The 26664-nt window shown below is 30.0% G+C and overlaps 4 protein-coding genes and 1 long non-coding RNA gene across 9 annotated transcripts in view; 1 reads left to right on the forward strand and 4 right to left on the reverse strand.

Moving 5' to 3' along the window:
- Positions 1–1122, reverse strand: part of UbcE2H (ubiquitin conjugating enzyme E2H) — a 40847-nt gene extending 39725 nt beyond the window's left edge. The window contains exon 1 of the mRNA XM_029308354.2: positions 959–1122. Within this exon, the coding sequence (XP_029164187.2) occupies positions 959–1011 (53 nt within the window). The 5' untranslated portion in view covers positions 1012–1122. The remainder of the gene's footprint in view (positions 1–958) is intronic.
- Positions 1123–4698: 3576 nt separating this feature from the next.
- Positions 4699–8178, reverse strand: wls (Wnt ligand secretion mediator). The gene is made up of 11 exons (XM_085488033.1): positions 7860–8178; positions 7260–7450; positions 7076–7181; positions 6875–6999; positions 6624–6767; positions 6369–6546; positions 6150–6277; positions 5797–5958; positions 5475–5702; positions 5235–5388; positions 4699–5082 (listed from the first exon to the last, which is right to left on the reverse strand). The coding sequence occupies exons 1-11, from the start codon at positions 7963–7965 to the stop codon at positions 4982–4984; spliced, it is 1623 nt and encodes a 540-aa protein (XP_085344159.1). The 5' UTR covers positions 7966–8178; the 3' UTR covers positions 4699–4981.
- A 4552-nt stretch (positions 8179–12730) lies between these two features.
- Positions 12731–14612, reverse strand: LOC114935507 (uncharacterized). Its single transcript, XR_014925950.1, has 3 exons — positions 13824–14612; positions 13128–13669; positions 12731–13037 (listed from the first exon to the last, which is right to left on the reverse strand). It is a non-coding gene; the product is annotated as an uncharacterized LOC114935507 (long non-coding RNA).
- Positions 14613–16264: 1652 nt separating this feature from the next.
- LOC114935506 (uncharacterized) lies at positions 16265–22983 on the reverse strand. Of its 5 annotated transcripts, none has more exons than XM_029308359.2 (7): positions 22756–22983; positions 19551–19754; positions 18979–19398; positions 18168–18275; positions 17605–17864; positions 17371–17530; positions 16265–17282 (listed from the first exon to the last, which is right to left on the reverse strand). In XM_029308359.2, exons 2-7 carry the CDS (start codon positions 19750–19752, stop codon positions 17161–17163), a joined length of 1272 nt encoding a protein of 423 aa, XP_029164192.2. In that variant the 5' UTR covers positions 19753–19754; positions 22756–22983; the 3' UTR covers positions 16265–17160. The 5 variants fall into 5 exon arrangements, with proteins under 5 accessions (XP_029164192.2, XP_029164193.2, XP_085344164.1 ...); XM_029308360.2 differs by having other exon boundaries at positions 19551–19793; XM_085488038.1 differs by lacking the exon at positions 22756–22983 and having other exon boundaries at positions 18979–19283; positions 19551–19640.
- A 313-nt stretch (positions 22984–23296) lies between these two features.
- On the forward strand, positions 23297–24895 carry LOC146720775 (uncharacterized). Its single transcript, XM_085488042.1, has 3 exons — positions 23297–23401; positions 23878–24051; positions 24763–24895. Exons 1-3 carry the CDS (start codon positions 23297–23299, stop codon positions 24835–24837), a joined length of 354 nt encoding a protein of 117 aa, XP_085344168.1. The 3' UTR covers positions 24838–24895.
- The last annotated feature ends 1769 nt before the right edge of the window (positions 24896–26664 follow it).

Below are 26664 nucleotides of genomic sequence, written 5' to 3' on the forward strand. Positions count from 1 at the left end.
ATCTCTAAAAATTTCTTTAAAAATACCTTCAAAATCTTTTTAAAGATCTCTTTAAAATCTCTTTAAAATACCTTAAAACCTCTAAAAAAATCTCTTTAATATCTTAAAAATCTCTTTAAATCTCTTAAAAATAAATATCTTTTTTATTCTTTTAACATCTTTCGTCAGTTCTCGTGCATCAATATAAGATTATCATGCTAGATAAGCGAGCCAGCGAAATTTACCACATACATACATTCACAAAATCGTATATATGTACAAATACATGCTAGAAAAGCTGGATATATACAAGATTGTATCGAGAATCGGAAATTATGAAAAAGAAATATTAATATATCTCTTTGTGTAAACTCAGCGAAACGTTCATCATTATTCAAGATTACTTTTTGCCTATAATTTATTAAGATATAAACGTGTTTTAAACTATCAAAAGAATGATTCAAAAAAACAAGCTTGTTGTCCACAAAATATAAATATGACGAGGCTCATATGTATACAAATTATATATTTTATATATATATATATATATATATATATATATATATATATATATATATATTCTTTATTTACCGACATCTGACCGCAAATTTGAATATAACGTTTAATCATCGTTCCTAGAAAATGGACAACAAAGAGAAACTGGAGAAAATGGTGCTCAAATCGAATTTTCCAGAAGGAAGAACGAGTCTCAAATAACAATGATCAACCGAAATCCGTGGTATACTTTCTTATGCAGCTTTTTCAGCACTCTGCACATACACACACACACACACACACACACATAAAAAGGCGCACGCGTGCGAGGAGGACAAGAGACGCTTTTGCAAGATCGCGTCCCGCTCGCACACGTGTGCGCCACTACTACGCAAAAACGAAAGGATGACAAGGGTTACTTATCGTGGTGTAGAGAGAGAGAGATAGGAAAGGGAGCTTTTTTAAAGCTGCTCTCCAAGGATACAGTTTGATAACGTCCGTGTCCATACGTCGCTTGCCGGCGCTGGGGGACGACATATTTATCGGTGCTCGTCGATCGTCGCGGTGCTGAATTCGGCAGGGGATCTTCCTCGCCCAGCAGCGCTGCTGTTAGCGTCCAACACCACAACCACCACCACCACCACCACCTCCTCCTCCACCGACCTCCACCACCTCCTCCTTCTTCTTTCTTTTCCTCCTCCTCCTTGTTCCTCTCGTTGGATCAGCTGAGCCCGACAGACGGTCCGCCGTGGCCCGGGAGGGCCTTCTTAGACGAACGTTTCTCGCACAATTTTTTTTTTTTTTTTTTTTTTCTTCTTCTCGAAAAGTTCACGCTGGGCGACCGTACTCCGACACTGTGGTAACGCGCACTTCTGTCCCCCGACGATAATGTAAACGAAGCGTTATATTCAGCACACTGTGAGCGGCCGAGAGAGAGAGAGAGAGAGAGAGAGAAAGAGAGTCAGCGTAAGAAAAAGAGGGAGCCAGAAAGAGAGACCGAGGGAGAGAAAGAGAGACGCTCGCACACACTGACGTATATATATATATATACTCACACATACACAACATGGACGAACGGACGGAGGGAAGGAACGAAAAAAAAACAAAGACAGCGCTCGCAAGCACGACCGATCGACCAGTCGATCGACCGGATTCTCGAGCTCGAGCGAGGCCCTAACCGAGAAGGGCGAGAAACGCGTTTACGATTCGACGCAGATAAACGCGACGTGGAATAATCCAACTCGGTCCGCTCATAATCCTTTCTTCCTTCCTATCAGCGTCGCATGTCGCGCGCGTGCATATAAGTATATATATATGTATATATATATATATATATACACATACTTATATATATATATATATATGTGTGTGTGTGTGTGTGTGTGTGTGTGTGTGTGTGTGTGTATATATATATATATATATATGCGTATATGTGATGTATGCAATCTTTCTCTCTCCCTCGGTCGTCCCGAAGAAATAAAAACTCGATTACTACCAGACGAGGACGATTCGCCTTCTGCTCCGCCTCCTTCGCGTCGTTGTTGTTGTCGTTGTCGGCCTTCCTTGTACGTGGACCAGAGGCCAGAAAGCACGAAGCTAGAGGATCATTTCGTCACCGTCGTCGATGACGAGTCCGTGTTTCACTCGCGGCTTGTCACTCTCTTTCTCTCTCTCCCTCTCTATCTCCGTCGCCTTTTTTTTTCCTCTGCTCGCTTTATCTCTGTCGTTCGCGTGCGCGTACACACAGAAAAGAAGTGTCCCCGTCCTCCTGCCAGAGAGAGAGCCTATGCCAATACCACCGTCGCGTAAACGCCTGTTCTTTCTCTCTCTCTCTCTCTCTCTCTCATACACCCCGCGACCTATCAATCCGCGATCTTCGCCACCATCTGATTCCGTTCTCGTCGCTTGCACACTGGACTCTCCTGGCTCGACCGACGCTGCTGCCTCTGACGAACGACGGTGACATTGCGCGCATGCGCATGCCGCATGACCGCTGGAGAATCATTCCACTCTGAAGTTTGCGAGAATTTATTTGATGCGCCATTTTCCATTTTAGGCATGTGGCGGGAATTTTGAATTTATTCGACCATTTATTACGTATTTTAATTTTATTTATATATGTCATTAATATAATTATTTTACATATATACTTTATATATATATATATAAAATTAATATTTTATATATATAATTTATATATATATATATATGTATATAATTTATATATATATATATATATATATAAATATACATTTATATAAATAATTGATATATATATATATATATATATATTTATATTATGATTTCAAAACTTACTAACACTTGCTAATAACTATTAAATGCGTCGTGTAAAATGGAGGAACGACTGCAACAAATTTATTTATTTAAAAAATGATTATATAATATATAGTGTGTATAAAAATTATTAAATTATATAAAACGTTGGTCGCGCAAAGTAAGATAATACTATACGTCAAAATTGCTTATAAATACAATTATTTTCAATACAATACATAGCATATTTCATAGAGATCTCTCTCATAATGATAAAATAATATTAATTAAATCATTAAAAGGCCCACATGTTGTTATCATATATATGTAACAATTTAAGTTGATTATACAAGCAAAGCAATCTTACATAAACTGTATTTGTATTCTTAGTTTAATAAATAGTACTAAATAATTTAGTGATTAATAAGCATAATATTAAGTCGATATATAGAAAAACTATTGCACGTTATTTGTAAATGCTATTTTTTATGATTACTACTTTATAAGTACTACATTAAGAGTGCTTCAGTGAATACATACAATCATTTGTAAAATATTATTATCAAACAATTTTTAATCTTTTTGGCTACAGATTCATGTAAAATGTCTTAGCTTTTTATAGTGCATATAAACAAGAACTTACATTGTATATGTTTAATAGTATATATGTAATAGAAGACTAATATTATTAAATAATAGACTTAAGTGGGTTGGCACATTTCGTACTATTTGTACGAAACTTTTGCATTTAACATGTACTTATAATATACAATTATATTATGTATACCATAATAAAAGATAATAAATACTGACTTTTAATACTATTAATCATGATTGAATGCATTGTATTGCAATGATAAAGATGAATGCCTAATAATGATATGTATAATATAATAAGTTATAATACAAGTTTTATAATTCGAATTGAAGTAAAGATTACATTCTTTTCTTCGCGTCTTATACATAATGTATATAATGGTAAGAGATAAGAATATACTTTCGCGAATTCTTAAGATAAATATACTACTAAATATACATCTACGTCTATTTCATTACATTGCTGATTAATTGCAATAAATCACTTATACAAATATCTATTCGGAACATCCTATAAGAAATGGAATGCTAAAATATTTTTTGTGTATTATTTTTTTTTAAGAATAACTATTTAAAATTGTTCTTCAGCTCATGATAAAATATATGAAGGTGCAATATTAAAAAATGTTCTAAATTAAAACATTCCAAAAAAAAGTTTTTTAACTTTTTTTCAACATTGAAACTTCATTAACAAACGAAATAGGTCTTTATAAGCTCTGTAAAAACTAATTCTCCTTATTAGATAGTCTACATGTTAAATACAGAAAATGTATATAATTATATAATGTAATATAATAATATTATATATATATATATATATATATATATATATATATATATATATTATATATAACTATATAAATTATATATGTTTATCTAAATCTTATTTCTCAGTTATAAAAGAGTTATTTGCTCTTTCTACATAAAGTCATCTCATCATATCTGCATATAAAATATTTGATTCAAAAACGTTTGATTGTTTATTTACTATTTTTACCAAATTTAAGTACTCTAGAAATGTAAAAATATTCATATAACAATAATTTCATGTTAAAGAAAATATATTAAAATAAAACATGATTTATATCTACTATTATACTCGTGATTTTTTCAATATATTTCTAAGTACACAATTTAAATTGTTATACATCAGTTTTTGTTTCAATATAATACACACACACATACATACATACATACATACACATATATATATATATATATATATATATATATATATATATATATATATGCACATTGTGTGCATTATGCTATAAATGATTTATGATTTTATAAGTAATGTATAAAAGTAGATCATATTCATTCTAGGGCTTGTGCTTATGACATATACTAATAGAAAGATGAAATGACTTATATATTTTCGTCTATTATAGATAATATAATACTATAAATAGAGGTATATAACATACAAAAACATTGGGAGCAATAAATAATTGAATTTGGCATATAAAATTGTTACCATAAAAAATATTATCAGTCACTGCGTTCCTAATAAATAGTGAAAAATCTAATACAGTTCTATTTATAAATTCTAATTATAACAGTTAAGTACATTAAGTATAAGAAATTGCCATCTCTTCCTGCTTCTTACAAATGTACATAAATATAAATATGTACTTTATTCTATTGCTGTTTTTCGTGCAAACGCAGTTAGAGACACCATTTCATTAGGATCAGTTGGCAAAGGGGAAAATTCGATTTCCTCGCTAATACTGTTCTCTGGAAAGTTGAAATATATCTTTGCTTATTCTATAGTAGAATAAATATGTCAGAACAGTTTGGATCAAATTTAAAATTCAATATTAACACAAGCACAGAACATAACAAATCTCAAATATATCCTAATATTAAAAATATAAATATGTACTTACCAGATGGTTCAATTGGCCATTGCTTATGAGAAGGAGCGTAGAGACATAATAATGCAATGATGTAAATGTTCCACATACCATATACACCAGTGAAAAAGGCAGAAGTCATTTCCAACTGTAAATCTTCATCCCATTTCCACTGACCTTCTGCAACCTATGTCAGAAAAAATGTTACATGATATTAATTTCATATTAATTAATATAATTTATATGTAATCAAATATTTCATCAATTTTTTACCTGTCCTAATATAAAACCAACAACAGTTAAGGATGCGCATAATAACGTAGCAATCATCAAGAATTTGAAACGATATATAACTCCTTCGTAATGTAGACGTCGTGCTGAGCTCATACTGGGTAAAACAGCCCTCTTTGCGCTAATGTTCATAAATACTTTCCATATCATATAAAATAAGAATAACAGGTATATTCCGGCCGAGATACCAGCTAAGATAATAAAGGATAGCTATCGTTTATTCAGGAAAACAAATTTGGAAAATTATTTTAGATGTATTTTTGAAGATTTTAAAGTATAAAAAGCAATTTAAAGAAAAGGATACTGCTAATTTCGTTCCAATATCGGTGACCCAAATTGAATAGAATGGATTTCTCAATTGTACACCACGTTCACACATATCAAATATAAATAGTGAGAGACATCCAGTACCTACTGCAGAGAGATGTCGCCAATAACATTTTAATGAATTACTTTGTTCACCCTCCTAAAATGGACATTATAAAATTTTTAATATCTTTCAATGAGAATAAAGATTAATTATAATAGATAAAAAAGCTCACCTGAATCTAATGAAGAATAAGATGCATACATGAAAAAAAATAGTTTATGATTATATGATTATCCTAATATAATTATGACAATAAGAATTGCAAATAATAATTAAGATTTTCTTACCATTAAATGTTCACCAGCAAATACGAGCCAGAATGATAACAATGTCGCATAAAATACTCCTTGTCGAATATCACCCAACAATAGCATAAAGGGCATATCAAAAGCAAGTGTCAAGTATTCCAAAGGCACTAAAATTATAATATAAAAAAAATTTATAAATAATTATCGTGATAAACAGAAGAATTTAGAAATGTGTAATATATAAAGTAATAAACGTACGATTTAGAAATGTTAAGGCAGAACCCAAAGCCAAGAGCATATATTCCAAAAGTGCGGGCGATCTAGATAGCATGTACACTCTTCTCCAATACCAAGCCAAAACTAGTAGTACTATAGGGAAATAAACGGTCTTTAGACTCACCCACACTTTCGTGAATCCACCGTTTTGATTAATAGCCTACATCATAAATATATCAAGTTTAATAATTAAAATTTTATTAGCACTATACTAAAATTTTACATTTTTATACTCACTGTAAGCCATAAATCAACATGTCCCAATCCCTGGTTTTTAGTGTCAGAGGGAAGACGAATATTTAATAAGTAATAATCATGATACAAAGATCCCAATTCAAACAATGGTATGACATGACAATTGTAATTATACTTTTCTAGTGGCTAGAAAAAAATTACAGCATTATGTTTTTATATTCATATATGATTATATATAAGCATGTATAAAGTACAAGCTTGAAATAGTAGTACTAAATATCAGACATGTTTACCTTATCTATACTGCAATCTAAAATTCTTTCTACAGTAGAAGCAGCATATGGTTTCCATACATCTTCCGGATCACCCTCATTTCGATAAGCTAGTCGTGCATCCAATGTTATTATTGTCCTAGGAGCTAAAAATAAAATAAAATGTCAGAATAATAATTAATAATTAAAATGTTAATAAAATGTTAATAACTGTTATATTACCAATTTCAATCTGGCTGTTATACGATATATCCACTTGTAAAACTCCTATCAAATTTTGTTGCCATCTCGAATAATCGAGTATTATACCGTTCCGAGGTATAGGCATCTAGAAAGAATGTATTTATAGTATATTTTTTATAGTCAAATAGTATTATTTTATAATATAATTCTATAAATTATGTACCTGAAATGTATACACAACTTGGTATGCTTGCTGATAATTAATTTGATCTGCCAACTCTAAGTGTTGCATGTCGACTTGAGTACAAGAATCATTTCCTCTAGAATAAAACCATTCATTTTGATCAGATCCATTAACACTAATATCTTCGCACGGTGTACCAAGAATGTTTTGGCTACTAGCAGGTGTAGGTGCTGGAAAAAAGAAAAAACATGTCTACACATATTTTACTATATATTTTTTTACACAAATTTATCCCAAATATAACATCTTATATATTTTATTTTATTTATTTCCATTACTTGTATTAATTTCAATTTTATATTAATAATATGAGTACAATAAATTATAAAAGAAAATTTTCACACTTAGCAGCAAAAACATCAAATAAATATATTCCTAAAATTTATGAAAACCAGTTTTTCATTACTACTTTATCACATAAAAGCTATATATAAAATAAAATGCAAAAAAATACAAAAGAAAAAAAAAGAAGAAATATATACTTAGAACATAATACACATTTCTTATAATATTAACAAAGACACCTGTAAGCATAGTTATTAATGATGCAAGAATTAATTTGCTTAACAAATTGCTTACCAATCAAGCCGCCTATCAGAAAACAAACAATTTGTGCGATGATCAAAAGCATCACCAGCACTGAGAGCTTCTTGCCGCTCAGGTTCTCGATTATGGTGCCCTGCATTTTCGTATATTCTCACGTGGTTGTCCAGCGACTCGAATCGCGATCGATTTACACAAAAATCTTGAAAGCGTCGCGACGCCGAATCCCTACGACCGGATCGGATCAACGCGGACGCGAACAGACAGACGCGGACAGGAATAAATTCGTCTTTCGGCACCGGGGTGGTCTTTCAAGATGGAAGCCGCCGTTACCACACAAAGGAAAATATTCACCAACTCGCGGCATTCGTAAAATTTCGAATTTCGAGATATCGAACTTCCAAAAACTTTTAATCGATGTATCAATGTATCAATATTGCATCTTTAAGCGACGTATCGATACATCGATATCGCACTCTAAGGGAGGATTCATAATTCGTATTGAGTTAGCCGACAATCAACGCAATTTAAAAAAATCTCCTTATGGAATCGTTTGTATTTCGTATGAAGATGTTTGAAGTGAGATTAAAAATGTTTGTGAGTAATTAGAATAATTATAAAAAATTGTTCTTCTTTACACTATGTATTTAGCCGATATAACAAAATATTGAAAAATTTTTTTACGGAATCGTTTGTATTTCGTATGAAGAGTTTTGAAGTACAATTAAAAAGGTTTGTGAGTTATCCAATTAATTTTAATTAAATATTTTTAGATATTAAAAATTAGCCGGAAGATATGTAAAATGGCCGCCGCCCATGCTCAATCGTGATTCGTTGGCTATATTACTAGAATTTTCTCATGAGTACTGATCTTAAGTGTAACTACACATGCATATACATACTAAACGTACAGTTTAACCTTAACCATGGTTGGTGAAATTGGCCCTAATAAAAAAACTTATTATATTTTTTATTGCAAAAGCTGTGTACAAACTTTTCTGATTACTTGATATTAAGAATTGAATATTTAATTTTTACCAAGAATGGTTATACAGTATAAGTAAAAATAAAATATTCAATTCCTAATATCAAGTAATCAGAAAAGTTTGTACACAGCTTTTACACAATAAAAAATATAATAAGTTTTTTTATTAGAGCTAATTTCAGTTCTGTGAAGTTAGCCTACCAAAATTAGATTTCCAAAGTTTCAATAATTGAAATCAATAGTTGGTCTTTTATTGATCATTGTTGGTCATATTTTAGCTTTTGTTGGTTATTAGTTTGATTGTTATTAAAAAAAGAAATATCAATGTGAAATTAGCCTACCTAAATATACAATTTTAATAGATTTTAATTAATTATACGTCAAATCGATAGGAAATCGATTGTTGATTCCAATTATGTCTTTAGAAATGATTGTTGGTCGATTATTTACTAATTATAACAAAATAATTATTTTTCAATTGCTCACATATACTGCGTATGCGCATATATACTGCACATGCTGTTTCCAATCATTAAGGTAGTTCTATCGCTACAATATCAACTAAAAGTTTTGCCTCTAATCGATAAGAAAATTCATCGTTTATTACCATCGACATATAGAATGGACTGAGCATCGCGATGGGTAAGCGCGCGCCTGCTTTAGAGTAAGAAGTACTACATCTGAGGCCTATGTTTGTCTCTCTTTTTGCAGGGCCGTCTAAAAAAATTGCGGACCATGTGCATTTTTCTATGAAATGTGTAGTCAATAGATTTTTTTAGAATTTATTTTAAAATTTGTTTTAATATATTTAATATATTTATAAATAAACAATAAATTTGCTTTAATTTATATTATATTTATATTAATATTTTATTAATTATAATTATTATAATATTTTATTAATTATATTAATATTTTATTAAAATGTTTTGAACACACTCTTGCATTTGGACTAATCTGCTTGATGTTTAATGCAGATAACCACAATTTCTTTATGTGTTCTTTTTCTGGAACTCTGAAAATAATGATAATGTATTACTAGCTTTATATTGTATAATTCAATTATTATTATATTACAAAATATTTAAAATAATGTTCTAAATATCTCTTATTTGTAAAACGCATAATCTAACCTAACTTTTTATAATTTTACTTTACACAATTTTTATTACATACTATTACATATCTTAATTTTATTATATAATATATAATTTTAATATATATTTAACAAAACTATGCAAGTTACGTATATATAATATAATTATATACAGCTTTAAAACAATATGTTTAAAGAATGTGTTACAATAATGTCCTATAAAAAATACTTTTAATGTACTTACTTATGCATCTGTATATCCTTTTTATTTTTATCATACGTAATTTTGCACACAAAACACCTTAAAACCATTTTTTAATTTTTAAAGATAAAGATAAACGTTTCACGTTATTCCAAAGCGAGTAGGCGAAGGTGAGGTGTCAAAAATTTAATGCTATGTTACTGCTAGAATTCTGGAGGGGGACGAAATAACAAATCAGAAGCTTGCAAGAGAGACAAACATAGGCCTCAGATGTAGTACCTCTCACTCTAAAGCAGGCGCGCGTTTACATATCGCAATGCTCAGTCCATTCTATATGTCGATGTTTATTACAATGTTACCGTAGCAACAATTTTAGTTGAATCTGTACAGTCTGAACCTCTTCACATAGAAACAGCTCATGTGTGAATACACATCATCATCGCAATTTCTCTCCATGTTCCGTTTGGAAAAAAATTCATTTCTTTAAAAAGTAATATCTTTGAAACTAAACGGTAGAAAAAATTGATTTTTTTTTTAAATAATCCCACACTCATATTGTATACCCCACTGGTTTTTTATTAAAATCGTAAGATCCGTTCTATTGTTATATATTAAAATGTGATGAAAATGCCATCCTTTTACGTGGTGTATAGAAAAAATGCTATTTTTAATTGTAAATAACTGTTAAACTAAACGGTGAATCGACTTCAAAATTTCGTAATCGATAGATATTAACTCCGTCTACAACATATTAAAATTTCTAAAAATTCGTAAGAATTGTGAAAAACGATAGAACTACCTTAAGTTAGCTCTCTACAAATATATTATTCCGCGATCAGAGAAATGTACAATTAGATAAAACAGGTATTTTATACAAATACGTTTAAATTGACACATTTATAATTAGTCTTAGTGTATTTATTAGGATTTTAAGTAATTGTACTAACGATATAAATTTTGTGTTGAGAAAATCAGTTATTAGAAAATTTATGGTTATTACAGGTGAAAAATTAAAAAAAATTATTATTGCTAAATAATTAAATTGTTATATTAATATTTCTTATTTTACAGATATTTGACTATGGCTTCACCAGCACGGACCAGGGAGCACCTTTTATTAACCTTAACCTGCTCCCGTTGACAACAGCGAGTATTGCTGATAGACAATTCCCACATCATCCGGTAGTTTTTCAATTGAAAGAGAAGTTGTTGACTATAAAAAGACCAAACTACAGCAGTGAGGATTTCGAGAAACTTATCAAATCTGAAGTGAATGCAAGACCAAATGATGTCGCCCTTCCAATCAAATTGTTAAAATATTAATATACATATATATATCAGGCGCATATTCAAGATCTTTGAACCGCAAAGGGTGCATTCGTTTATGCAGTGATTAGCGCATCCACTGCGTCTATTATCTGCGAGTCACGTGACATCATTTACCGAACGATCACCTGCGTGAATTGACTGCTCAGATTGTAATTGGAGTGCGTAAGTAAAGAAATTTTAAATAAATATGAATTAACTTAGAAATAAATATTTTTTATCGGCTCTCAATATAAACAATATAAATATGATGGTTTCTAAATCGGCCTAAGACCCATAGCACGAAAAATTACAAAAATTAATTATTCGGAACTGTATCTCTTGGTACGAGATTACTAAAGTTCCATATATTAATTAACCTCGAACTTACATATGGAGAAATAGGCGCGAAAAATATAGGTCCGAAAAGTCGCTGAAGCGGGAATCGAACCCGCGTCTTTCACTTTCCGGGCGACTGCTCTTACCACTAATAGCTATTTAGACTAAAAAATATTAAAGAGAGCCAAATCCGAATTGCTCATTATGTCGAATTTTCGTTCAAAAGAATGCCCTACTGCTTGCATGCATCCAGTGCACTGAACTGGCACCGTCAAAATATCTCGTGCCACTTAGTGCGCACTGAGTGCGCACTATGCGAGTGTTGTGCGTTCAAACGAACACGCAACACTAGTCAAGTGCGCATTGGCACTACCAATCGAACACGCGCCTGACATTCAGTGCAGCTAGTGCACCCCAATCGAAAACGCTATTAGTTACGGCTATCGGTCAACGCGTTGCTAAGGCCTCGAGCGCGAGTGGGGGTCGCTGGGCGGTGAATCTCGGAAATCGGCCGAAAAGAGCAAAATGTGGACAGCTCTGAAATAAGGTATGGATGGTGGAGAAGAGAGTAGAAGAGGGGTATGAGAGGAACGAAAGAGGAGGTAGTGGCAGAAGAAAAGATACGAATTGTGGAGAAGTAGGAAGTAGGTTTTGTTTTTTGTTAAAGGAAGAAAAGGAAAAAGGAGGCGGAGGTAATTCGAAAGGACAAAGAAGAGAGAAAAAAGAGGAGGAGAAAGTGACACTGGGAGGAAGAAGAGCATAGAATGTATGGAATTTAGTTATAGTAAGATCGCAAATCTATCTATATAATAATGCAGAATATTACACAAATTATTTAAAAATTATTATTATAAGTTATAAAATAATAGGCCAACTTAACGAGCTAGTTAGTATGGTGTTAACAATTTATTCTAAGTCATGAAAATAATACAATCAAAATGATAATTAGTAAACGTTTCGACTGTACGACAGTCTTTATCAATACAAATATCGTTTTGCTAACAAATCCATAAATCAAATAATTTGGAAAGACAGAACTTATATCATACACGTAAAATATATAGACTTAGGGTGCCGTCACATGAGGCGTAACTTGCGTACGCGTAACTTGCGGTAACTTACGCCGACCAATCACATCGTCTCATTTCAGTATCAGCTTCTGTCTAGTTATTTTATGCTTTGTACGCTATTATCGTTACGCCGAATTCAATTTCTGGCGGAAGAATAAACACTGATGCGTATTTGTAAAATAGTAAAGCACTTGAAGATCTTTGCCATCTAAAATCGCTTGTATTCATATATATATATATATATATATATATATATATTACAGAAAATAGTACATAATTAATAAAATATCAAATAGCGCAAACATACCAATAAAAGTGCATCAGTTGATTGTCTGCTAATATATTCTTATAAATAGACTTCGATCAATCATGCATTTACCATGATTCACAACGTCTTGAATGCCAGATTGCAAAGGGTGATTTCAGCGTAGCTGGGAATAATCGCAGCAGCATCACCCGTTGCCATATCCTGTGGAATATTCAAATATACAATAATTACAACATTATGAATCAGAGAGGACATATGTTGCACAAATTCTTGAAAAATTGTATCATTAATTAATTGAAAAACATAACGAATTGTCGCTGATCTGAACGGACAGACGTTGTTGATTGTGAAACGCCACAAACGTACTGGTTTCGTCTATGTCGTGAATTGATGGTACTACAGCAACGCGTTGACCACCAGACTTTCCACATCCAGCTGAACACAAATGGTGGAGAAGGTGCCCGGAGTTCGCGGCGCAACTCAAACTTTCCTCGAAATCCGTTAGTAATTTGTTGTCGTCGTTCTCACTGCTGCCTAAATCAGGTTTCTTTGTAGGTGAGCACCACAGGCCAAAATTATTTCTGTGCAAATGTCTGGTGTAGAATTTAAGAGGACAAAAGAGACGATGAGAAGAGAAGACAAAAATTAGACAAAAAGGACATCTGCATTAATCTTTTTTATGGGACCCAGAAGGTTAAATTTAATATGATTATTAGAAATACAATAGATTATTACCTTAAAAATCGATCAATCGACCATTTTCGGCAGGGTATCAACTGTTCTGACCTATTTCAGATGGTGCTTGAACCATGTATACGTTTTGATATGTTTCTTTAATTTCGCTTTTTAGGAATAGTTATTGACACATTGCATATATCAGGGTTGGGTATATCGATCTAATTATATATTAGAAGAAGTTGTTCACAATTTTTCTTCACCACACAATAATCATTACTCTTAATCAGATTCAGTAGTCGGTTTTGAGCCATTGTAGTTTGTTTAGGCATGGAAAGAGTCGGGATAGAACTGGGGGTCGATTGTGTATCTCAAAACCTAGTGAAAATGACAAAAGTGAGCATTCAGTTGATTGGCTAATTTTCACTATAGTGAAAACACGAAATATTTCACGTGAGATTATTCGACAAGAATTATTGTGTCGAATAATGTCAAAATGTGTCGTATATCCTACTGCATTATATGTTATGTAGAGTAGAGCGCGATTAAAATACGTATTAAAATACGTATTAAAAGAGAGGACATTACATTATACACCAGAATTTGCTGGTATGTAAATAATTATAGTGCATAATTGAGATAAGAAAAGGTATTTTTTAAATCTATTCTTTACAGCTCTAATTGTAAATGCATGTTGTGTTTTACATAATATTGCTTATAAATGGAGAATTCCATTAAATGAAGTATATTTGGAGGAAAAAGGAGAAGTGCCGATACCATTTAATGATATAAATATAATGCAAGCAGAAGAAGTACGAATTAAGAAATATTGTGCGATGGTATTTTGAATAGGATATATATTTATATATATATATATATATATATATATATTTATATATATATTTATCACATAAATTGTATCGCATAAAATTAGTACATTTCATAATCTTATAATAAATTAATAATTAAGATTATCACAGTACATTTCTTAACTTTATAATAAAAGATTTTTAAACACTATTTTTTTATTAATGTATTATTTTATATCAATTCTCATAACACGTCGCGTCAATTTTATTCAAGCATGTTCAAAAATGTATCCGCCCCCGACCGAAATCCGAATGTTTATTCATAAAATTTAACATAATTTTTTTTTGTTTCTCTGTAACATTCATTCTTATTCACACCGTTCAAACTGCAGAGGTTATAAAGATAAAGGTATCACTGAAACATATATGCATGCATATACGCTTTACGGAATGTTCACTATGGTTTGTGCTCCCGTGAATCTAGAGATATCGTATTTTCATCTTGCTCATAGCCAATCGCGTGTATTTCTTCACGTGAAATGAATGTGCAAAAAGTGAGAAAAATCGACACAAATAGACAATCGATCCCCTGTTCATTGATTGTTTTTTTCTTGCGTTTTTATGACACTTGCAATCTTCGGTCTGTATGGAACATTATTAACATGTGATTTCCTCTGTTGAATAAAATAGCGCCATTATTTCCTGCCGAAAATCATTTTTGCAATATATTGTTTAAATAATCCTGAGCACATAAATAATTTCTGAGCACATAATAAAAGAAAATCATACTATAGATTAGGAAAACGTAAAAATTCTAGATAGAGAATGTAATTATATATCATAAGAGACTTGTCTCTGAAATGTTACATATCGAGGAACAAAAAAACGGCCTAAATTCTAACAAAAATACCGGTTGCTGAGCGAATCTTATTTTGATTTAAACATGTTAGCAAACATAAGATAGATAATATACAAGACAAATAGGACATCAACAATTTATACATACGTAATCTCAATATATATAAACGCACTCAATTTTGTGATTTGACACAGTTTGGAGATGAAGTATCTTACCATACAGTTAGTATATCGTTCCATCTAAAAAACGTGAATTTAGTGATGAGGGACATACAAGTAACCCACACAACACATAGACGTAATTACAACATAATTTGGATGTCCGAAGCGAGCACCAAGGACATCCGATGGACGTCCCGTGTACATCCTGTGGATGTATTAAGGATGTCCTATGTTCCGCCTAACAACATCCATAGGCTATAAATGGGACGTCCAGCGGATATCCTTAGTGCTTACTACGGACATCCAAAGTATGTAATTATGTGGATATAATGACTGCATTCAACAGAAAAAGAGCACAATGGCCAGTATTCATAGTCAGATCTTATATTTAAGATCGTCTTAAGATCTCGTTCAACCAATCAAATGACGTTATACGGCTATTTGATTGGTTAAACGAGATCTTAAGACGATCTTAAATATAAGATCTGACTATGAATACCGGCCAATGAGTGCTTATTAATTCTTTAATGTGATTAGTTTCTATGTTTAGATCCAACGAAGAACTAAAGGAAATAATCACATTAAAGAATCAACAGTCGCCGCATGAGCTGCTTTTTCTGCTGAACGCAACAAATGTTTCAATAATGCTCATTGAAAACTATTAAGACCATATTATATATTTAGATAGTTAGAATTTATTTAAATCAATAAAATACATGTATATAATTTTTGCAATATTATCTTAAGTATACTACTTTCAGCATTATAACCAGTAGCTCATCAAAATTATCAATATGTTTATTTATAAAATTTATGTTAGTGTAACAAAAACAAAATAATATATTACTGACGTGCTATTTTTTATATGTTCACGCAGTTTACTTAGTATAAAAAAAATTAAAATAAAAACTCCAATTAAAGTGTTCAAAGTTAACGTATACAATTATGTGTAAATTTTTATAAACTTTCAGTGTTTTTTGTCAATTTAAATTCCTTTATCATTTCTAGAGTAGTAAAATATGAAAATAACCCATGCATTACTGTTTTCAGAATTCTAGAGTACGTTATATAGTTCAATTTTTACATCTATGAAAATTTTATCATAGAAAGTTTCGGCTATCGACTTATGAAGAATAATAAATTGTTAACATATTGATATTTTATTTATTAATCAAGCTCTAGGCTAAACTTTTTGTAAACTTGTTACTGTGTTTTATACATAATTACATGCGTTAACTGTGAACTATATATATACTATATAAACAAAGTAAGCAACAAAAGAATGCATTACAATATATTATACAAACAAAATAATCAATAAAAGATATGCATTGCTATACTATACAAACAAAGTAAACAGTGTTAATATAAATAAAAAAAAATGCATTATTATGCTTAACAAAATAAGCTATAAAAGAAAGTTTTTTTTCATCAAATGTGATCATATTTCACATTACTCTACCTTTAAACTTGCAATTTATTGCCATTTTTTAAAAAACTAAAAAACAAAAATAAAATATTAAAAATGACACGTAAAAATAATAACATTAATTGTTTGTCAGATACTTTTATGTATCACTATTATTGTCTTCCGGAATTTTGGAGATCCTCTCAGATGAACGGCGGAACCAATTAATTATTGCTAACTCTATGTTCCTATCATCAATTTTAAAATGTTGCTTTACAGAATCTGTTAACAAAAAGTTACAAATATTATATAATACATAATATACATTCCACTTTTGTCATCAATTATTAAATATACATATGATATTTACCAAATAATACACATGAAACTAGAGTTCCATCAAATTTTTCATTATTTTTTAGTCCTTGCCAGGATATTTTTTTGGCTAGACATGGCTCAAACATAGCTCGCAGTATTCGTCGAATATGCTCACCACCATTTTTTCCTCCACGATTGAAAAACATGTTTTTCTGAATCAAAGATTTAATTCAACCTGTAGCGTCGAATCTCATTTTTAAGATTGTTACTTCATTTGATTACTTACAAGCTGTTCACGCGCAGTCTTGCTGTTTGACAATAATGTTTCAAGTTCCTGCCAATTATTTAACGTTTTTAACGGAAAATCTGGTAAAATGTTTGTCAATTCTTCTTCCTGTGCGTTTCGGATATTTCTTTGAGGACATTTCTTGACATCTGGTGTATTGCGTAAATACTTCTCTTCATAAATTTTTTCAACAACATCACGAATTTCTCTGACGTCAATTTGTAATCGTGTTATGCTACAAAGTATTCGCTTTTCGAATTCTAAACAAGAAATTATGTAATATTCATAAAATATTAACAATTATAAATACTTAGCTTTTTCTGATAAATAAATACGTGAGCTGCTTTGACCAAGTTTATATTAATTAATCGACGATTAACTTACAGTATTATATATATCAACAGAATTTTTAATGTAATCGTCTTTCTCTTTTTCTAATGTCAAATATGTTTTACTTTTTATATTGGCAACTCTGTGTAATCATCGATTAATTTATTGGAGCTTGATTGAATTGGTCTTTAATGAGGTGTTTGTTATATATTGTATCAGAATAGATATTTTACCAGTTTCACCAATATATGATGACGTCTGGAATTTCAGTTTACTAATCGACGAATTTGCTCGTTGATCTTCTTGATTATCCCACATACTGCATTCTTGACGAGTATTGTCTAAAGTAGAAACAAAAATTTACTGTTTTTTATGATTCAATATTTCAAAAGAAACAATATCATTTAAAAAAATTTCAATTAAAACTTTTAAAATATTATAAAATGTATTCATATACGTATAAATATATGTCAGTTTCATCTCGAAATGTCCAATTAAAAATTTTTTAATTTATTCGATTTAATTTTTTCATTCATTTACGATTTTAAACTAGATAATGTGATAAAACTAGATTAAATTATGACTGTTTACTGTAACTCCGAATTCAATTTAATATTACTAGCTAATTCATTTATAATGTCCTGAAATCTTTATATGAAACTTTTTTTTCAAAACTGATTATTTTTGAAAGCGTGGCATCTCGGATTTCACTGTTTATTTTAAGAAATGTGTGTATATATTTTATAGATAATTTGTTGATTCTCTAATCATTTTTGGATTTTATAAAAAAAATTGTGATTTTGAGTTTGATTCATAATTTATGTTAATCTATTATTAAAGTTCTATCTATTATTTTTATATTATTTATTTATTTTTATATTTACATTATATTATATTTTTATATTATATTTATTATTATTTATAGTATATCTATTTATAGTATTTATTATTGTTAAAGTTTTACTTTTTTAAATGTAACGTTATCAGTAAATTTTGAACTTCTATTAACGCCTTAGAAAATAAGTAAGTTAATTATACTTTTACCTTCAGCAACATGTTTACGATAATCTTCTGATGATGAAGAATAAGATGACTTGGGCAAAGTTGCACTCTTTTTTGTCGGTGCTTCATAGGAAGGAAGAATTGCCTTCTGCACTTGTTTGTGTTTATCTTCGAAAGCTTTAGGTAATTGAATATTTGATTTATTTGGCCTTCTATTTTCTTTTTGTTCGTTTGATGAATTGCTTGAATCTGACACATATATGGAAGTCTTGGTAACCGACTGATTATGCGAGGAACCTGGTTTCTTCTTTTTAATGTTCACTTCATCGCTCAATGAATCATCGTCACTGAAATATCGAGGATTACGTTTATGTGATCGTTTGCTAGATTGAACATTTTTCGACGGAAAATCCGACAAAACTTCAGCCTCTTTTAAATTTAAACGAGCTGTGTCGTAATCATCTGAAAAGTGATTACGATTATGTTATTTTCAATTCATGTAAATGGACGCAAAAATTAACTATTTGAACATTTAGAAGCAGTAAATTTACTAAACACATATTTCAAAATTTTCTTTATGATAAATATCATTAACTGTATTTTAAATTGCATACCAAATGTGCCAAGAATTCTGCATTGATAAACTGGCCAATCTTGATGAGGAATTGTTCTTCGAATAACACTCTTTGCTGGAAAAGATGTATTAGGCCACTGACATTGCAATATTCCGGCTGATTCCTTAATCCAAAAATCTGGTACAACCTCTACAGTATCTTCTTCCATAAAATGAACGATGCAAAATTTTGATGAAGTCATCTCTGAGGAGCCGTATATTTACATATTAAACATTTTCTTGACTATGAATAAGTGGAAAAATTACAATATTGCGGCGGTGTTCAGATTGATAACGTTCATCAAAAATAGGTAAAACGACGGCTTTGTTTTTTAATTAATTGAAAATGCTCGCAGGGAACTGTATATATTGGAAAATTGCACAATTCCAAAGCAAGTGGAAGGCGCAGGAGAAGTAAAGAAAGATGTTCCATTTTTCAACATTTTTCCAATAACTACGATATCATTATTCATATGACATATATTTTGTACCATAACAATGCTCTCATCAGTCATAATGCAGTAATTATTAGGAGTTTTTGTAGTAATTGTAAAATGTTTAAATTTGATCTTCTTGTACATAGGCGATCTGCATCCATTTATCAAACATCCATTGTAACATTCAGCACCTAATTTGTATGTATTAATGGTATTATCAATACTGTAAAAATTATTTTGATTTTTTCTTATTTCAAATATTCTATTGCTCAGTTGTTCAAGAGGTTTATTGGTTTTTCTTATCAATTTTTTTATTTGCTGCAATTGATTTTCAAAAATAAAAGCTGAAAATTCATCTAATGCTCCCCATTTCAAAGCATCATCAGCGAGGTGCAGCAAACCGTGGGTATTATATGTAACGTTGTTTTCTCCGTACAATTTTATAAAATCCATAAAATATGCTTCCAATAAGTTTTTTGCATATCTATTTTGTTCCACATTTATTTCAGGCGTTGCTAAGACACATATTGCGACAAACAGTTTAAGAAAATGTTCATATACATCTTGTCGTATAATTTTACGCAATACGATTGGTCCAGTGTACAAGATAAATTCTCGAAATTCAGTCGCTTTCATACGATCGAGCTCATATAATGCTCTTGGTTTATGAGCAAAATCAAACGGGATATATTTTCTTAAAGCAATTTGTCTCTCTGAAATATCGCTAACTTGTTTAGCCCCCAGTTTCATTGGATTTAATTTTCCTGTCATTATCTTTAGCATTTTTTTCGTTTGTCCTAGTAAAACTAAGTGCATATAATCGTGAGGTATGTCCGAAACCATGTCCTTGATAATATTTAATAAGGGACTTACTTCATTGTGATGTTGCTGCTGAGTTTGATTAACAAATGATTCCGCGGTACGTAACGGAGCATTCATTTCTGGAAACACTACTTTTCCTCTGTAAATACCTTTAGTTTCACATTTAGGACACCCATAGTATCCAGTGTGAGCTTTTGTGCAAGAAATATAAGCCCTTGCAGGCGCATCACATATGAAGTTATCAATAAAAAATTTAATCCTGTTATCTTTCCAATTGAATCCATTTTGCATCAGATTTTGAGCTTCTTCGATAAAATCGTGTAAAAATACAGCAGCAGATGGCGCCTTTTTAAATCCGTGAAATGCTCCAACGAGAAAAGGTGTCTTATCAACAAAGTTGCGAAAACTTGCAAGAATAGTCCACAGTCCGCTCCTGGAACTTTTTACAAGCGGTAATCCATCTACATTAACAGACAGATGTATTTCTTCAGGTATACATCTGATATCACATTTTTTCATAGTATGTCGTAAGCCTTCTTCTATTCCAAAATAACGGAAATGGCCGTATTCCATTTCAATTACGTTTGCTTTCCTGGGAGTCCTTAGAAGTGTTCGACCATCTGTTGGGAGGCAGCTCATAATTTCTTCTTTCTTTAATACACGCAAAAGATTAGTTACGGCGGATATACTTATGTTATTGTCATGAACCCACTGCACTAAATTTTTGCGTAATCTAGCGATATTAATTTCATTATTGATTTCGTGTTCCGACTCAAGTAAATCTTCATCTTCATCTGATTCATATTCATCTGATGGTATGCCAAATTCAACATTTTCATTAATATTTTCATTTATATTAACATTTTCTTCCTCTTCTATTGCTATTTCCTGTTGTATTAATTGATAATCTGCATTATTTTCATGTAACTCGGACAAAGAATCTGAATTTTGCTGCAGTTGTCTGTAATTTACAATGTTTGACTGTGCCGCGTCAGGTTCAGTCAAATAATCCACTTCATCACGATCTTGTATATTATTCAGTTCAAAATCGTGTATTGCATGTCTTACAAGTCTATTCTTATGCTGACGACTATAAAATGTAGGTTTCCTTGATTTTGGCATGTTTACGTTAAAGGAGTTGAACTGCAGAACATAATAAATAAATATACATAATATATGTATATACTTTGTTTTTAAAAAATTGCACACTTAAGCACGTCGAAAAAAATTAAAGCATTTGTATACAATTTAAAATAAGTAAAGAAGATTTACATTATTTACAAAATAATACTAAGTATGAAATAAAAAATAAAAAATGTACCAGTACAATTCTAAATGTACAATTCTAAAAATTAATTTTGTAAAAATTACGTACAAATTGTTATAATAAAAAAATTAGTTGCTGAAACCTGATTTTGTTTTTAACGAATACTATAGAGAAATTGAATTTTTGTTTATTAATGAACTTTTTGGACTATTACAATTTATACATATATATACTTATGTTAAATGAAACATCTTTCCTTGCATTATAACAACTTGTTTTCATACAGTATATTCAGTTCTGCATAAAAGGGAAAAATCTTTGTAAAAATACACAGTGACTCTATAGCTGATACATATTTGAAGTGCAAAAATAGCATTTTTTATTATTAACGCATGTTTTACTCTAGTCGGTAACGTATACTAATAAACAAAAAATAAGTTCTTGACATTTAAAAAAACAAAATTAACGGTATTTTAATCGTCTGATTGTTCAATTCCACGACAGTGGAATTTTTTTCGGACAAACGAACGGTCAGACGATTGAGCTGTTGGACATTAAACGAAAGAGAGCTATTGAACAATTCGAATATTCAGACAATTGAAATACATCTAATTAAATTTTAACTTGATAACACGAAAGTACAAAAAGCACAGGAGATAAAATGATAGTAAATAACTTACCGTTTAATCAACACAAACTGTAAAATCTGAGGTTATGATTGTTGTCATTCAGTAGTATTTTGGCGGTGCGTCACTGACTTACACAGAATCCGGTATTCTTGATATTTTCACTAAGACTTTTCTATATATTCTCTGCAATAAATATCTCTTTGTTCAATAACACGAGGTATGAGAGATACGAGCGGCACACGAGAGCACGAGCACGAAACATGTTGTGACACGTGAGAACCCGGCCGACCAGGACATGCGCAGCGCATTGCGCACTAGCGCCTAAAATTATCAGGATTAAAAGTCACTCTAAAAAAATTGTAAAAAATAAAAATTATTGTAAGAAAATTATAATTAATAATAATAATAGAATTAGAATCTTCAGCTCAGACGTCCTCACAGAACTAAACGGAGGATGTCTACAGGACATAAAATAAACGTCTTATTTTGGATATAAAAAGACACAACCAAAATTTATATGTATTAAACGAATGTTATCGATAAAAATTAAGTTTTCAACTACAGGGTATACATATACTCGATATATTGTAAGATGTCCGGAATATGTCTTTTTAAAGTCCTACAACTGTCCATCGCAGTTGAAATTTTAACAGGACGTCCGACTAACGTACTTTGGACGTCCCACAAATGGGGACATGTGAGGACATATATCGGACGTCCGAATAACGTACTTTGGACGTCCCACGAATGGGGGACATGTGAGGACATATATTGGACGTCCAAAGGACGTACATGTGTTGTGTGGGAAGTTTAAAGTTTACAATTTTTGGCATAAAATGTAAAATATCTGTAAATGTAAAACGTTCAGTTTAAATCAATGACACCATCTTATGTCCCCCTCATAATCAAAAAACTTGTTTGAGACATTTTTTCCATCTTACTTACTACGAGATATTGACGTGCGTTGATTAAACTGACTCACCCTGCATATTTGTACATATGTATATGTGCATGCATGCACAAAATTTCTTTTTTATATAAAATATATCTATCATGATCAGCATTATTATAGGTACTGTACATATAATTATACTAATTACTCTTTATTCAAATTCAAAATAAAAGCATTTTATAGCATTATAATCAAGATGTAATTTTATTTTAATGTTTCAGAGCAATAATGTTTGCCATGCTGTATACGAATCGTTATGGTATAAGACAAAAGTATCATTACAAAAAGATTTATTGTATGTTGTATCGCGATGTCAACAGCCCGTATCTGTAACAGTACCATGCATGCTACCAACTCTTTCACTTAATTACTATGCTTCTGTAAGTCATATCATATTATTACTACAACATTCAATGAATAAATAAATTGTCATGAGATAATTCCGATATCTTTGGCGATATAATTTAATGAATATTTTTAATCATTTTTTTTACAAAACAAACAAAGCAAAAATTCTTAGACCACAGTAGTTTTTTATTTTCAAATTATAATTATTATTATTTATATTATAAAAGAATCACAAATTTTTATAAGAATATATTTTTTATTAAAATTATAAAATTAAAAATTATTTTTATATATATGTATATTGTGAGAAATTAAATAATTTATATTTTCATCTTGATTCTACTAATTATTTATAATATATTATATAAAATAATACAAAAGCTAATTTTAGCTTTATTTTACTTTATATTATATTGACTCACTTTTATTAATAACTTAAAAGTAAATAGTTGTAGTGCGATGTTTTGTTTTTATCAAAATCTTAGTATTTGAATAAATCTTTAGAAAATATACCGTATCACCAAAATTATCGGAATAATTCCTCTTCTCTAATATTAATATTCTCTAATAATAATGTGTTTTTTTGTTTATATTAGTATATGTTTGTGTACGCACATTTAAAGTAAATACTGAATAATTTAATATATATATATATATATATCTAGATTTAAAATAATTTATAATTGTTAATATTTTATAGTCATTTTAATGATATATACAATTAATAAAAATAATTTATTTATATATATATCTGACAGTATTTATCAACTACGTTTTCTTATTTGACAACTTTCCGAATAATTTTCGCCGTAGAAGATGGGCCAGATATATAATGCATTGTACGTTATTATGCTTTTCCAATATGAAAGAAATATATGGTACACTGTAAATATTAAGTATGTATACTATTAATATTTATAATATATATAATAATATTTAATTTATATTATGTAATAGTGACAATAATTTGCAAAATATTCTTTCATAAATATAAACATACTTATTTTCATATAAAATATTAAAAATTCTATATAACTGAATACATATATATTATATAAGAATATTTTGTTATGTCATATAACACGTATCGACCTTTAAACTATAACAAACATGCAACATTAAAAGCTAATAATAAATTGATTGCACAATATACGTATATTATACAATACAATTTTATTAAGATTAATGGTTTTTAGTTCTTATACATATGTATTTCATATACATACACATATATGTATATTTGTATATATATATATATATATATATATATATATATATATTATATATAATCTTTAAATATACTTGTCTACAATATATATATATTTATATTTATACACACACACACACAATATATATGCGTGTGTGTGTGTGTGTGTGTGTGTGTGTGTGTGTGTGTGTGTGTGTGTCTGTATTCCAGTAAACACGCAAGAATCATTTACGAAAAGATTACATAGTATTCTATTATATGTATATGTTATAGATCAGCAAAACGAAACTATGACGTATTGTTTATGTCAATAACGTAATAAATCTATGATTGTTACATATGGTATAATTGTTATGTAATTTTAGCGTTACTTTGTTATGTAACATTTATGTATTTTGGTTATAATGTAAATGTGTATATGGTACTCTAAAAGTTTCGTAAATGCTACGTAATTTTAATGACATAATTGTAACGTTATGTTAAATACGTAACATTTATGTATTTTGTTCAATGTAAATGCGTATCCTTTGTAAAAAAAGGCATGTAAAGTCGATGCTCGCATGTATTGATGCCGCTTTTTTGCATTGCTGATTGGTTGTCTTGATTCGCACTGTGTTATATTCATATCAAACAACTGTCATTGCGAATGTTAATAGTTTAGTAGTTGTTCAAAATAATATATATCAAATCAAAGCACATAAAATCAATTGCATGCGCTTATGTTGTTTAGTACTCTAAAGTTTTAATGACATAATTGTAACGTTATGTGAAATACGTAACATTTACGTATATTAAAGATGTAAATATTTATATTTTAAAAACTTTATTAATGCTACATAACTCTAATGACATAACTGTAACGTTATGTTAAATACGTAACATTAATATTATTTTGTTGACATCTACCCAGCAAACACCGATATATGATTGTTACATTGCTATAATAAAACGGAATATAACAAATAATATAACGTGTATGTTACATGTAACATCCATGTTAGTTGTAATTTCCCACTTATAGATGTAACATTTTAATATAATATATATTACATTGTAGTTATATTGTAATTATATACCAAATAGCACATCGATATATTGATAAGTCAGTGCTATCTTGGGATATAATGACAATATAACTACAATGTAATATATGTAATATTAAAAATGTTACATCTATGAGTGGGAAATTACAACTAACATGGGTGTTACATGTAATGTACACGTTATATTACCTGTTATATTCCGTTTTATTATAGCAATGTAACAATTATAAATATACATTTAAAGATATAAGACAGGCAATAAGAGCCAACTCGCGAATGACAGTGCGTTATCCTAACGAAACTAAATTTTTCGTTAGGATTAAGTATCTGTGCACAAGGCACCAAATTTTACTTGGTCACGGCCAAGATTTAAAATATGAAATAATCTCATATTTGAGATTTAATTTCAA

The sequence above is a fragment of the Nylanderia fulva genome, unplaced genomic scaffold, assembly GCF_048542155.1.
Source record: "Nylanderia fulva isolate GAGA-0341 unplaced genomic scaffold, ASM4854215v1 Scaffold61, whole genome shotgun sequence".
NCBI classification, from domain to species: domain Eukaryota; kingdom Metazoa; phylum Arthropoda; class Insecta; order Hymenoptera; family Formicidae; genus Nylanderia; species Nylanderia fulva.

Excerpts from the sequence above, each read along its gene's own strand:
- wls (XM_085488033.1), bottom strand. The coding sequence starts at position 7,965 with ATGCAGGGCACCATAATCGAGAACCTGAGCGGCAAGAAGCTCTCAGTG. Across the intron at positions 7,451-7,859 it reads TCTGATAGGCGGCTTGATTG|CACCTACACCTGCTAGTAGC; the intron begins GTAAGCAATTTG and ends TCTTTTTTCCAG. Across the intron at positions 5,703-5,796 it reads ATATTGGAACGAAATTAGCA|CTATCCTTTATTATCTTAGC; the intron begins GTATCCTTTTCT and ends AATAAACGATAG.
- LOC114935506 (XM_085488036.1), bottom strand. The coding sequence starts at position 21,930 with ATGCCAAAATCAAGGAAACCTACATTTTATAGTCGTCAGCATAAGAAT.
- LOC146720775 (XM_085488042.1), top strand. The coding sequence starts at position 23,297 with ATGTCCGGAATATGTCTTTTTAAAGTCCTACAACTGTCCATCGCAGTT. Across the intron at positions 23,402-23,877 it reads CGTCCCACAAATGGGGACAT|AGCAATAATGTTTGCCATGC; the intron begins GTGAGGACATAT and ends TTAATGTTTCAG. Across the intron at positions 24,052-24,762 it reads CTTCTGTAAGTCATATCATA|TATTTATCAACTACGTTTTC; the intron begins TTATTACTACAA and ends TATATCTGACAG.